Source organism: Sceloporus occidentalis, unplaced genomic scaffold (assembly GCF_023333645.1).
Source record: "Sceloporus occidentalis isolate IW3139 unplaced genomic scaffold, rSceOcc1.0.p SCAF_2, whole genome shotgun sequence".
Taxonomy (NCBI): Eukaryota; Metazoa; Chordata; class Lepidosauria; order Squamata; family Phrynosomatidae; genus Sceloporus; species Sceloporus occidentalis.
The window spans coordinates 94,072,623-94,087,107 of record NW_028316982.1 but is presented as its reverse complement, the minus strand read 5'-3'; the positions used below and the strand labels follow the sequence as shown (position 1 = coordinate 94,087,107).

The 14,485-nt window shown below is 38.6% G+C and overlaps 1 protein-coding gene across 4 annotated transcripts in view; it reads right to left on the bottom strand.

Annotated features, from left to right (window-relative positions):
• LOC149318725 (renalase-like) overlaps positions 1-14,485 on the bottom strand; it is a 171,492-nt gene that overhangs the window by 32,927 nt on the left and 124,080 nt on the right. For all 4 annotated transcript variants that reach the window (XM_089510348.1, XM_089510349.1, XM_089510350.1 and 1 more), the window contains exon 6: positions 1,969-2,144. In XM_089510348.1, the coding sequence (XP_089366474.1) occupies positions 1,969-2,144 (176 nt within the window). The remainder of the gene's footprint in view (positions 1-1,968; positions 2,145-14,485) is intronic.

Genomic DNA, 14,485 nt, shown 5'->3' with positions numbered 1-14,485 from the left:
TCATGCTAAAATAAATCAGTTAGATTTTCAGGTGCTGCTAGATTTCTCTCCTCCTCCACCTTTTTAAATTTCTTTTTATGCTGCAACAGACTAATACAGCTAAACTCTCTGAAATGGAAAATAACAACAATAGTTAACTTCTTAAAACAACAGACAAAAAACCAGACCCCAAATGTACAAGATGGGGTCAACCAGTAGTTCAAAGCAGGTTCTGCATGATTAGTCCTCCCCCTCATCTATACCAATTTGTGAAATTCTTGAAGCGATTTAATAATACTACATGCTGAATTTCCCTATGTGTGGCAGAAATTGAGCCAGGGTTGTGTAGTGGTTTGAGTGTTAGACTATGATGCTGCAGATCAGGGTTCAATTCCCACCTTGGCCATGAAATCCACTGGTGACTCTGGGCAAGTCATACTCTCTCAGCCTCAGGGAAGGGCATTGGCAAACTTCCTCTGAAGAAATCGTGCCAAGAAAACCCCATGCCAGGGTCACCTTAAGTCGGAAATAACTTGAAGGCACACAACAACAGCAAAGGAGTAGCCAAATTATGCCATCAAGTTATATGCTAAATGTCACAGAAGAGCTGGAGAACAAATACCATATATACTCGACTATAAGTTGACCTCATGTATAAGTCGAGGATATGTTTTGGGGCCAAAATTATAGATTTTGCAATGACCCATGGATAAGTTGAGGATAAAATTTAGGGGCACCTAGCAAAGGATCCAAAAGATGAAGCAAAGCAAAACAATGTCAAAGAACTAATAAAATACCAGCAGACATAACTTTTTGTGCTTACTCTTAAGACTGGATGGATGAGAGAGGAGAGGGGGTCGATGCTTGTACTCTTGCTTTTCACCAGGTGATGGTTCTTTCTTTTAAATAAGAATTAAGATATAGTACTTACATTGACCCCTGGATAAGTTGACTCAGGTTTTTGGGGTCCATTTTTTAATCTAAATTTCTAGACTTATACATGAGTATATACAGTAGTCCTCTAGATATTACTGAACAACTATTTCCACAATCCCTCAAGACTGATCAGGCTGAAGGAAAGTGAGGTTCAACACATGGAGAGCCACAGCTCTGCATTCCTAGCTATACACTACAGAGAGAGGTGGAGAACTAGACATTGGTCTAATCTGCACTGCAAAAATAATGAAGTTTGACTCTGCTTTATCTGCCATGGTTCAATGCTATGAAATTTGGGGATTTATAGTTTGTTGTGGCACCAGAGCTCTCTGATAGAGAAGGCTAAATATCTCACAAAACTCCAAACCCCAGAATTCCATAGCATTGAACAACAGCAGTTAAAGCAGTGTCAAACTGCATTATTTCTGCAGTGCAGATTAGACTACTGAAAACCATTGTGGTCTACAAAATGTAGTTAGGTTGCTAGGCCCTTTTTTTAAAAAAAAACACCCCATAAACTTGAAAGGACTCAGATTTTAAGTGAATATTCTATATGTATCTCCTCACATGTTGCCTTGTTACCACTGAACCTCTGCTAAGGTGGCCAGATGTGAATGATAATGGTAGGAGTCATTTTGCTGGTATTGCAGAATTGGGAGTTAGAAAGCGCTGTCAATATACGGTACTGAAAATAATCTAGAATTCGATCAGTGGATTCAGATCTACTTTCTATATATTCCTGGTGTAGAAGAGGGAACTTCCACAGTTCATGGAAATGATACCTGCTGAAATTTCCTCTCCTTCACAACTATCAAAGATGCAAGAGCCCTGTCCTCTCATGCGGCTGGCCACACCAGCTTCAGTAAGATACAAGATCCTGGTACAATATTATTTCCTAGATATTTCAATAGCGGTCTTCATCCAGAAGCATCCCACAGTGAATGGCTGCTGAAATGTTCACAAATGTAATAAAAATGAAGTTCCTTCCATCACTTCCAGAGGTGGGCAGAAACTGATTCATCTACTTTATTATTAATTTTTACTAGTTATTACCTGAGAATATCTCCATCTTTGGCACTTGATACTTGCTGGCTCAGGCAACTGAGGCATGATCTCTTTCAGGTGGTCAAGGATCAACTGTTGTACCTTTTCCTTATCACACTCCAAATACTCTGTTCCAAAAGATACACTGGTGTGGACAACAACAGATGGGCCAATATCAGGGGATTCTGCAAAAGAAACAAAGATTTCTATAGATGGTACCAAGCAACATTTACATTTCCAGCCAAGTATTAATTACAACTTAGAAAAGTTCAAAATTAGAACATTTAAACAAGTATCTCTGCTGATCCAAGAAGTGATGAAAACTCCAGATAGTAGGCTTCAGGGGGAAAAATCTCCCACTTATTAAATGGGTTTCTTGAGTAGAATCCACAAGCAAACAACTATAGAGTAGTTCTCCAAGAGTCAATGGGGCTAGTGAAAAGCATCTGTTCTAATTTGTCTTCTCTCCTGGGAGCATTTCATTCTTTACCCAGTCTACTCAGAATCTGGGAGAGTTTCTAAATCTGTTCAAACATCTGGAAATATTCCATGGTGAGGTTTCAATTTAAGCTCATGGAAGGCTACTTGATGCGGCACCCAACATTATTTGGTGGAACAAAGTTGGGAACTGCTACATTTTAAAACTGTATGTCTGGTTATAAGGCCAACGCCTCGGGTTCACAAGAGAAAATGATAGTTGTTCAAAGTCTTTGAGAAACTATTGCTTTTGCCTAGATTAAGATATTCCTTCCTTCTTACATTTTTTGGAACTTAGAATCCTTCAAGCCACCTGAGGCTGCTTTGGTCTGAATTTTGTGAAAAGTGTAAATGATTTATTTGCCAGTACAAACTCTTCTCAGTTTGTCCCCCGAAAAGGGGTGCTGTGGGAGTTATGTGGTCCAGAAGCAATGAACCATAATGAAGATGGGAAGTGTAACAGCAAAGTAAATGAGGGGATGGCTGAGAGGGACACTGTGCTCACTCAGCAATAAGGAATAGTAATCAAAAAGCTGTTTTTGTTGGGACAGCAGCACAGAACTTTGTGTGACTTCGGCTGAAACCTAAACTGCTATGGATTCAACACTGAGGTTACTGGAGCAAGATCCTTCTTAAAATTAAGGGTTATTCTTGGAAGCTAACATTCAAAAACACACTGAACAGAGTAAGATTTTGAAAGCAACAAGATTTTTGGAAAAAAGATAACAGCTAAATTCTGTGAAAATAGTGGTAAGGTGAAGTGGGGAAGCTGACAAAAAGAAAAGAAAAAGAAAAGTGATATAACAGGATTACATCTTTGTGTACTCTGCCTATTTGGTGTCCTTGCTACACTTTACTTAGCATGTGTCTCATCTGATCACAGGCACACAACTCATTTATCACTAGGAAATGTCAAACACACTTGCATTTCTGGCCTTATTTTGGAGCCAAAATGTAAACAGCATTCAAACACTGGGTACACTCCCCCCAGTTCTGTTGACTACCATGGCATTCTACAAAGGAACCTGACAAGCATGTTACCACTCAAGAACAGGGGGGATTATTTATCAAGAATCATATGCTTATGATACTGAAGTATCACTGTCTACTTCTTGCCAAATGGGGAAAAATAAGCAAATAGATTCAGCAAGTTTAACTGAGACATATACACATACCAGCAATGAAGAAAGGGGGCTATATACTCATAACTAGAAAAATAATAATAAAAAGAAACTTATGAGATCTTTCTCAGCCAAAACATCAAATAATGGCTTAATTATTATTGGGAAATTTTTGATAGCCAAATATTGGAAAACCCATAAACTGCTCAGTATGGAATTATGGCTGTTGGTATAAAGTGTACATTTTTAAATTGACATGTATAAAATTTTAAAGGGAGAGACAAAAAAAAAACATGGCTAGTAAAGAAGCAGAGGGCTAGCATGAGCATTGGACTACAACTCTGTAGAGTCCAGGGTTCAAATCCCCACTTGGCACAGAAACCCATTGGGTGACCTTAGGGAAGTCACAGTCTCTCAGCTTCAGAAAAAAGCAAAGGCAACCCCCCCCCCCCCCCCCCATGAACCAATTTTGCCTAGAAGCCTCAGGGTCACCATAGGTTGGAAACAAAGGCATATAAGAACAACAACAACAACAAAGAAACATCAGATTTTAACAGATAGCTAATAATGTTATCAAGTCATTTTGATTTAGCATGAATAAAGACAGGAATTAGAAAAAAAAATTGCCCTTAGTTCGGGAATTTAACTACGTACATAATTCAGTTTTAAACAACAGTATAAACATATAACAATGGATTAGCAGGAGAACTCTGACTGTTGTTTCGGGTAAGTGCTTTAACAACAGAAAAATATTCAAGACTGCATTAGATGAATGCATGTAAAAAGAAATTGTAATGGTATCTGTGTGTGTGTGTGCGCGCGCATACAATTAAAATACTCCTCATTTGCATTGAATAGAATAAGATCTGGCAATTCTCAAGAGTTCGGTGATTTTTGCAGGCCACCCTTTGAAAAATTCCTTAAATTCTGCAGACAAAGGCTTTACAGTTTTTACCGGAGTGTCTGCACAAATGTACACTATCGCACATGTGTATGCTTTGCATGGATTTGGATCGTTGTACATTTTCGGCAGCTGGAGAGTGAATAGCTATGAACAGATGCAAATTTGTGCAGGAAAGTAAAGACAATTAATGGCCAATGTGAATGTGTGAAAATCTGAGGCAATGTGAATAATACTTATGTGTAGACTTGCTCTACGTTATTTCAGCACACGAGTCAGAAAATTCCATAAGCATCCCTCTCCATCTTTGGCAGTAAAAATATAATAAGAATGAAGCACCTAGCAATTTGCTTCCCTTCCATGACACCTCAAATCTGCTTGTCTGAGGTGGCTGCCTTGCCTTAACTTACCTAACAGTAGAACTGTCCTTGACCTGTACTAGTACAGGGGACCCTTGTTATACTCTGGGATTTGGTTCCAAAATCCCATGTGGATAAAAAAATTTGTGGATGCTCAAGTCCCATTAAAAATAACGACATAGCAAAATTGTGTCCCTTATAAAAAATGGAAAATCAAGGTTTGATATTTGAAATTTATACTTTTTTTTGAACATTTTCAAATTGTGGATGCTTGAATCCGTGTATAAAAAATATGTGTATAAGAAGGGCTGACTGTAATGGTCTTCATCTTGTTTCTTGCCAACAAACAGGCATCTCAGTTGAATTCTAGGATGTTTTCCAAACTATAAAGGAGATCTTTTTTCAACTGCATGCAGGAGCAGCATTTGAATGGTACTGAGAATGCTGTTCTTCTTTCTCTCCTACCAAGTCTTTTTTCTCCACCTACTGATAAACTGAAATTTTATTTATATACATACACCAGGGATGTGAACTTGTGGCCCTTCAGATATTGCAGAATTGCAATTGCTGCAGTCTTAGCCAACATACCCAGTGGAGGGATCATGGGAGCTGCAGTCTAAACCCTCCCCCCACCTTGTCATACATTATTTGCTTTCACTCACCCATTTTAAGGGGCTTTTTCTTTTTACCTGCATTTCATTTGTTTTGTTTTTTCCTTTTCCTGATCAAGTCACCTGGAATGATCTCTTCTGGAAGCATTTTTCCATAGTCTTCTTTGATCCTGGCTATGAAACACTATGAATTGAGTCAACAGATGAGTGTTCTGTCTCAAGTACGTTGGGTACAAGGGTGTGTTCCTTTCTACTATTAACTCCTAAAAAGATTATGTTGGTATTTTCTTTCCTATTCATTTGACCAAATTCACCCCACAGGCTGTAAGAACTCCATTTCTTTGAGGCTTACTATCCTTTCTAAAGCCATGTTGTTTTTATAGTTAAAAATGCCTCAAAATTAGGCATATAAAACAAACTCACAACAAATCCCCAAAATTTTCATCTTCCAGAACAAAGAAATGTCTGGGTAAGACAGAGAAAGCAAAAATCAACTGATAGCCCAGTTGTTAAAAGTCCATTATTGAGAATTGTAGAGAAACTGCAAAAATCTTTCTCCTCGTAATGTCAAATTAAGAACCTTACAGATGCTGTTTTCACTACATTTATACTCAGAGCTGTTTCTGCCAAACAATCATTGAAGAATTTATACTCTTTACGGTGATGTTGTAGGGAAAATGAAATGTCATGATAACTCCTGAAGATATTTCTTTTGGGCTAATAAAACAGATATGGTTTTGGTTAGGCTCTGGCTATGTTTTAAGGATTTTTGCCGCAACCAGATTGTTACCTTGGGAGCATGCGACTCCCCTGTTGCAACAGCTCCTCTGGCTGCCCATCTGTTTCTGGGCATATTTCAAAGTGCTGGCAATTATGTATAAAACCTATATAGCTCAAGCTCAGGTTATCTGAAGGACAGTATCCTCCCATACGAAATCTGCCCACATTTTGAGGTCTTTTCAGAATACCCTTCTCTCCATCCTACTACCCTAATGGGTAAATCTGGTGGGAACATGGGAGAGGACCTTCTCAGTGGCTGCCCCCAGGCTCTGGAACTCTCTGGAACTGAGATGTGTGTGGAGGAGAGAGACCCACTCTCTCTTTGAATGCACATGTGTTTCCAGGAGATATTGGATATGGCCCTCAGGACTGAAAATGCACACATGACTTTGTTAATGGGTATACAACTTCCCATACTAACTTGTCCTCAAATCTTGCTAAAACAGTTCTCTGCCTCTGAAGCATGTTTTTTGTTCATTATGTTTAATGTTTTATATGCCTCTTGATCCATTTTTTTCACAGAACTCAAGACTTTTAATACAATAATAACAAAAACATTTTTACAAAGAACTCTATCTGCCCAATTGCAATTATATTTTGGGTGGAGTGAATTGGTAATTGTTACTCAGTTCTGATCTTAAAAGAGTTGGTGGCACAGTCACTACTACAATCAACATCTTTGTTCACACTCTCCACAGGGATGTGAAGAACAGAATGCAAGGAGAAATGAAACCACACTGCTGTTAGAAGTGGCTGCTCTGGCTTTTGACTGAAGTGATGTTTGTAGGGCAAACTGAAAAAGAAAAAAATGCTCATTTCCATATGTGTATTTGCCCTGCAGTTCAGTGAAGCGAACTTATTTTCCTTATGTGTAAAGGCATAGTAAAAATCAAGAAACTTTCTTAAGAACCATAAACACTTAGAAGTTTCAGGCCTGGTCAGCTATTCAGTCCTGTGATCAGGTTCTTCATATAGTATTCACTGAACCAGATTCACCATAAGGATTTGGAGAAACATGCACACCAGCACCACATGGAGAATATTGTAACCTAAGAAGATTCCTTCTGGTTCTGACCAAAGGCTTATCTTTTACTTCCCCCTGTATCTCACAGAAGCCAGCTAGATACTTCTGGAGGTACTAGAAAATAAGGGCAATTGGTAATTTAGAGATATACTGCTTCTGAAGCTAGAAAGAGCACATAATCATAGCTAACTGATAGACTTATATTCCATTTGTCCAGTTCCCTTTTAAATCCATCAAAACTCATGTGTGAGCTAAGAAGCTCCTTGTAATATGTGCATAATCTGTCCACCATGTATATAATGATCAATGTAAGCCAGTGATGGTGAACCTTTTAGGGACCGAGTGCCCAAACTCAAAGGCATTCCACCACTGGTGTTACCTGGTGCTGGGGGTGGAACACAGGATGTCCGGGGTGGGGTGGGGGACTTCCACCTTCCAGGGGCGGGACCTCCCTGGGGGCCCAGGAGAGTGGGGGGAAGAGGAGGAACAGGCATGCACCATAGGTTCGCCACCATGGATGTAGGCAGTGTCATAAAACCAGTGAAATCCTGCTTCCTCAAGTGGGCTTGCCAACATGGCATCATTTCTCTGATATTCAGCTTGTATGCTGCTGAGACCTAGTCCTCTCCACCACAATGCAAATACTATTGGCAAAGGGATGAATAACCAAATACATTTCAGTTAGTGATGTGTTTTGAATTGGTTTTATGATATTGTCTGCATTGAAAGAAGTTTACATCATGGTATCAGCTTTCTTTACTGTCCAGCTTTCACTGCCTTACATATAAGCTGGAAATGCAACAGCATGGGCCATCCTAACCTTAGTATTCAGTGATATATCTTTGCACTCCAAGATCTTACCTAGTTCCTTCATAACCCTTCCAAGTCCTAGTCTTCTTCTGATTTATCGACTGCAGTCTCCATTCTCATTAACGACTGAGCCAAAATATGAAGAATCAAATCTTGAACTATTTTAATTTCTTCATTATCTCCTCTACAGTTATGTAAATCATATGTGGTTATTGTTTTCTTAATGTTCAACTGTAAACCTGCCTTTGCACTTTCTTCCTTGACTTTCCTCAGTAATGGTTCAGTAATGGTCTGCTATTTTCTGCTATAGTGTCATCTTCATATGTTAAAACTGTTGATGTTCTTTCCTCCAATTTTCTTACCTCCTTCCTCTGAGTCTAATGCAGTCTAATTATGTTTGATATGTTCAATATACAAATTAAATAAATAGGATAAAATGCAGCCGTGTCTATCCTCCTTGCCAGCTGGAAACTGTTCGATTTCTCTATATTCTGTTCTAACAATAGCCTCTTGTCCTGACTACAGGTCACACATCAAGGTAATAAGATCTTGTGGAACACTTATTTCTTTAAGAGTGATCCATAGTTTCTCATGATCTATAAAATCAAATACTTTGCTATTGTCTAAAAGCACAAGATGATTTTCTTTAGAAATTCCATACTATATTTCATTATCCAGCATATCTGTGCTATATGATCCCTACTGCCTCTTCCTTTCCTGAATCCAGCTTGGACAACTGGTATTTGCCACTCCATATCCGGTAAAAGGTTTTGTTGTAGAATTTTGAGCATCACTTTGCTTGCATGGAAATTAATGCAATGGTCCTGTAGTTACTGCAACCCCTACTATTGCCTTTCTTTATGACTGAAATGTATATTGAGTGTTTCTAATCTGTGGGGCATTGTTTTGTATTTCATGTTTGTTGCCATCTGTTAGTGGTGATTTATTTCTCCCAAGTGCTCTGCACGTAGCTTCCACTTCACTTTCTAAAACTGGAGGAAGGTTTTTACATGGGTTTTCTTTGACTGAATCTGTCATCCTTTCATCTCTTTTATATAATTTTTCAGTGCATTGTTTCCATTGTCTTTTTATTTCTACATGGTCAAGTAGTGTGTTCCCCTCCTTGTCATAGAGCTTCCACATACTTGGTTTAAATTTCCCTTCTGTTTCTTGGATCTTGTGGAAGAGGCCTCTTCTTCTTCCTTTTTTGCTGTCATTTCCTATTTCTCTACATTGATTATTATTGCAGTTCTCCTAGTCCCTGCACACAAGTCATTAAACAGTTGCCTTCAGAGTTCTTACCGCATGTCTGTCACCTTTTACTTTTGCTTCTCATCTGTCTTTAACTGCTGGAAGAGTTTCATCTATCATCCATTGAGGTGTCTCCTTTTTGGCTATGTACAGACAGGTTACTTACATGTTCATCTCTGATCATGTCCCTGGATTTAGTCCAGAGTTCTTCTGGCTCCTGGTCTTGTTTTATAGACAGTGGCATCCCCACACCTGGTGTCACCCAGCGTGTGTGTGGGTGCCAGGACGCAGTGGCTGTAGCCCCCTCCTTCTTCACAGCAATGGAGTTCTCCTCATGAGGAGAACTTTGCTGCCCTGGCAAAGCTGAGAGGGGCAGAGTAGGAGGACAGCCCGACTGGGTGTCATCCCTCTTCTGGGGTGTCACCCGGTGCAGACTGAACCCCCGCACCTGCTAGTGATGCCTCTCAGAATAGAGCTTCTTTATCTTCTGCTTCCTATTATGCAGTCTATTTGATTTCTATACTGGCCATCATATGATGCCCATACATACAGTTGCTTCTTGAGCTGACTGAAGAATTTGCAATGGATACTGTTAGCCTTGCAAAGTTCAATCAGTCAATCTGCTTTTCTTGATCCTAGGCCAAACATTCCTACAATTTTTGATTTTGCTTAGTCACCTATGATTAACAAGAAGTCCTGTTTTGGTGTGTCATCAATTTCCTCCTGGATTCCAGCATAAAAATCTTTCAATTTCTTCTTATGCCTCTGTAGTTAGAGCATAAACTTGGATTATGGTTATACTAATTGCACATCTTTATATATTGATGGCCAATTCATGAACCCAGTGTAAAAAAAATTACATAAATATGAAAATGATATAAATAAAGAAGGAGGTTATCAACCATCACAATTGCTTTCAACTGTATGGGGAGGAATGAGATTTATGACTGTTCCCTTTCCCTTGTCCCCAGATAAGGAATTAAGGCCAGAAAAGCAATCTATAAGGAAACATGACACAGCCAAAAATGGAACTCCTATGACCAGTAGAATCAGAGAATCTTGGCTAATCAATTTCTTTAGAGAAGTGGATGTCTATAAAATGTCTCAATATTTTTCTGCAGAGAAAAATAGGTTGATTTAATAAGATGTATCTAGCTATGAATAATGAATAAAAATAAATTCCTTCGAATCTAAAAATAAACTTGGAATTTCCTCTGAAATGTCAGCACTGACGTTAATGTACTACTTTGCAAGCGGATGGGCTGCTCTTGATTTTTCTATTAAAAATTCAGATGGCTTGCCGAGTTTCTTCTATTCCTCATGGAATCACTGTAATGTATAGACCACATATTAGAGGGACTTGTGTGAAGAGAATGCTGGATAATGTATTCAGTCATTTGTTATCTTCCTGAATAATTTCACAGTGGCCTTGTACAGAACTAGGAAAGGGGCTATAAAGCAAACTGATAAGTGAAGAGGAGGTGAATGCATTGGTGAAGTGACATTCTGAAGAAGGAAGAAGAAATAAAAGACTTTCCCACAATATAATTAAATATACAGTAATTACACTGAGCTGAAAATAGTTCATTCTGTATTTCATAGATTTAAAGCAAGATGCATACGAGGAGATGCCACGTTACATTTTAATGGTACCAGGGTTTAAGCAATACCAGAGAAATGTAAAGGTAGGGTGGATTTCTGCATAGATATAAATTGCACTGATAATTCATGCTGGCAAAATTAAGTTTTCCCACAAAACTGATTACAAATACTGAAGAACTGTGTTAAAAACAACCCCTCACTTCAACCATTTATATTTTTAAAATTTTTTATATTTATAGATTTAATGTTGTATTGTTTTTAAACTATATTGTTTTAAATCTACTGCTCGCTGCCTTGAGCCCCTATATTGGGAGAAAGGTGGGAAATAATAATAATAATAATAATAATAATAATAACAACCATTTAATATTCACGTAACCTACAACGAGACGTCAGTAGGCCAAATACACAGCTGCTTTACATTACACAAACCCTGAGCATGATACACCTGTTTATTGGTTGAGGACAAGATCTGCAATAGAGGAATTGGCTGGCTGTGAATCATGTGAAAATCTGAATGACTGTGCTCTATTCTTTTAAAAGAGTGTGGCTTCTGATAGTTTAGATAGTTTAGCTATAAAAGTAGACAAGAAATGTCATGTGCCATTGTGGGTCTGGGATATATAACAGGACTAGGTTCACGCCAACTGACTGGAGCAATAAACTACTTCTGCTCCATTTGGAAAACTGTTCCAGAGCTGATTTTGCTCCTTTGTAGTGAACAGATTGGAAACGACCAATATACATCCCCATCCACAAAGATGGAGACACAAATGACTGCAGCAACTATAGGATCATAGCACTAATCTCACATGCAAGGAAAATCATGCTCAAAATTCTGTAACATATACTTCAACCATATGTGGAAAGAAAAATTCCAGAGGTGCAAGCAGGATTCAGGAAGGCAGAGGCACTAGGGACCACACTGCAAACCTATGATGGCTAATGAAGTATAACAAGAAATTCCCAAAGAAAATCAGTATGTGTTTTATTGACTACAGCAAAGCCTTTAACTGCATAGATCATGAAAGGCTTTCAAACACCTTAAAGACACATCTAATAGTACTGATGAATCTGTACTCAGGACAAGCGACTATTGTCAGAACAGGAGAAACAGAATGGTTCTCAATTGGCAAAGGGGTCAGACAAGGCTGCATCCTTTTATCTTATCTGTTCAATTTATATGCAGAAAATATTATATGAAAAGCAGGCTTGGACATAGAAGTGGGAGGTATGAAAATAGGAGGAAGGAGTATCAACAATCTAAGTTATGCAGATGACACCATATTACTAACAGAACACATTACAGACCTAGAGCAACTACTGAGGAAGATCAAGGAAGAAAGTGCAAAGGCAGGCTTACTGTTAAACATAAAGAAAACAAAAATAATGACCATGGAAGATATTCATAAATCCAACCTAGACAATGGGGAAATAGAAATAGTAAAAGAATTCCTATACCTTGGATCAAACATTGATCAGAACAGGGACTGTCGTCAAGAATAAGACTAAGAACGGGGAAGGCAGCTATGAAAGAACTAGAAAAGGTCCTAAAGAGCAAAGACATACAACCAAGCATGAAAGTCAGAATTGTACAAGCAATTCCCCATTACCATGTAAGAGCTGGAAAATTAAGAAAAACTGATAAAAATAAATTCATTTGAGATGTGGTGCTGGAGAAGAGTGCTGAGGATACCATGGACAGCCAACCCCCCCTCCAAAAAAAGGGGGGTCCTAGAACAGATCCGGACTGAGAGCTCCCTGGAAGCCAATATGATTAAACAGGCTCCCATATGTGGCCATGTCATAAGAAGACCATAATGCTAGGAAAGGAGGAGGGAAAGAGAGGCAGACCACACAGCAGATGATGGACTCCATTAAGGAGGCCGTGGGTATGAATCCGCAAGAACTAAGGAAAGTAGTGGAGGATAGGGAGTCTTGGGGATGTCTCATCTACAGGACAGGCACAAGTGGAGATTGACTCGAAGGTGGTTAACAACAACAATAACAACAACTTGAACAGTCAATGCAGATGCATGGAATACCTATTCAGGTGGTTCTCAATGTATTGAATTTAGAATTTGTTTATAAAACCATTTCTACCCCACTTTTTGGCTACCAAAGGGCAAGCCAAGATGCTAGCTTACTTCATCAATTAAAAATATAACATAGTCAAAGCAACAGAATGAACAGAGATTAAAAACTAACCATCTAAATGTTCTTCAGCAAGAACACACACACACACACACACACACACACACACACACACTGAATAATTTAATACAGCCGAAGCCATATTATTAGCCCTGACTAAGGCAGACCCACTAAATCAAAGGGATTTACACAAGCACTGACTTGCCATATTCCCACTGTTTCAGTGAGTCTATTCTAGTTTGGACTAAAAGCTGAATTCATAAATAATACCTGGCAAAGCAGAAGAATATTTACTAAATGCCAAAAATGATGGGCCCAACTGGACTTTTCAAAGCAGAGAGTTCCATAACTGCTGCAACTCAAAAGGTATGGTTACATATCTCAGTCAGGTGAATCTCAGAACAATCTAAAGTGCTGGCTATTATATATATATATATATATATATATATATATATATATGAATTAGCATCAGGATATTTGGGTGGGTGAAATGTGTAGGAGGAGATCTTTCAAATATTCTACCCTAGCTTTTATATATAATAGCCAGCACTTCAGAGTGTTCATGGAAACTGGTAACCAAAGCAGATTAATCAATACTAAAAACCCTGAGGGGAGGGGGGGGGGAAACAAGCTCTGGAGAACAATCTAGAAGCCATATTTTTACACTTACTGAAATTTCCAAACCCTTTACTGATATGATCTGAAAAATGAGCTCTACTCAACATTTTGCAGGATATATATTTTGCACGAGTTGAAGTTTCCGGTTTTATTTTCAGAAGCAGCCTTCCAAAGAGAGATCTTTTGAAGGAAGAGTAGCCAAATTTGCAATACTTGGAAAGGGTGCACTTGGTGCCCGAGCTGAATCTGTGCAAAAGCATTTTTATACGGCTGCCACTTGGCAATTTAGAAATAACACTACACTGTGAACCTGATTCTTCAAGGTTCATTCCACTCTAATAACAACACTATGGACTTTGTCAGTTGTAGTAGCAGTTGTTTTTTAAAACTACATCAGCTAGCATGCAGTTCATCATGCAGCATAAAAATGGGTAATATGTCACTTCCTTTTCACCATATGGGAACTACTAGGAGGAGCAACTGACAAGCACAAGTTACCTCCTTGTGGAGCCAGTAGACCAACAGCATGGAAATGATATCATTTTTACAGATCAACAATGCTTTTATTTCTTCTCTCCTCCACTCTCTCTCCTGATTTTTTTTTTTATCAAGGCCTGGTTTTTCTTGTTGAAATAATTAGATCTCACTTTCATTTCTTTGGCTAATTGGCTGCATGGCAGTTAAACTGTCAACCAAGCCTGCCAACCCACTGGGTCAGTCGAGGTCATGATATGGTACTCTGCCAACAATGCAGATAAGTACCAAAAATAAAATCTCAAACCAAAACTGAGAATGAGATCAGAGGGTCTCATAGTTCT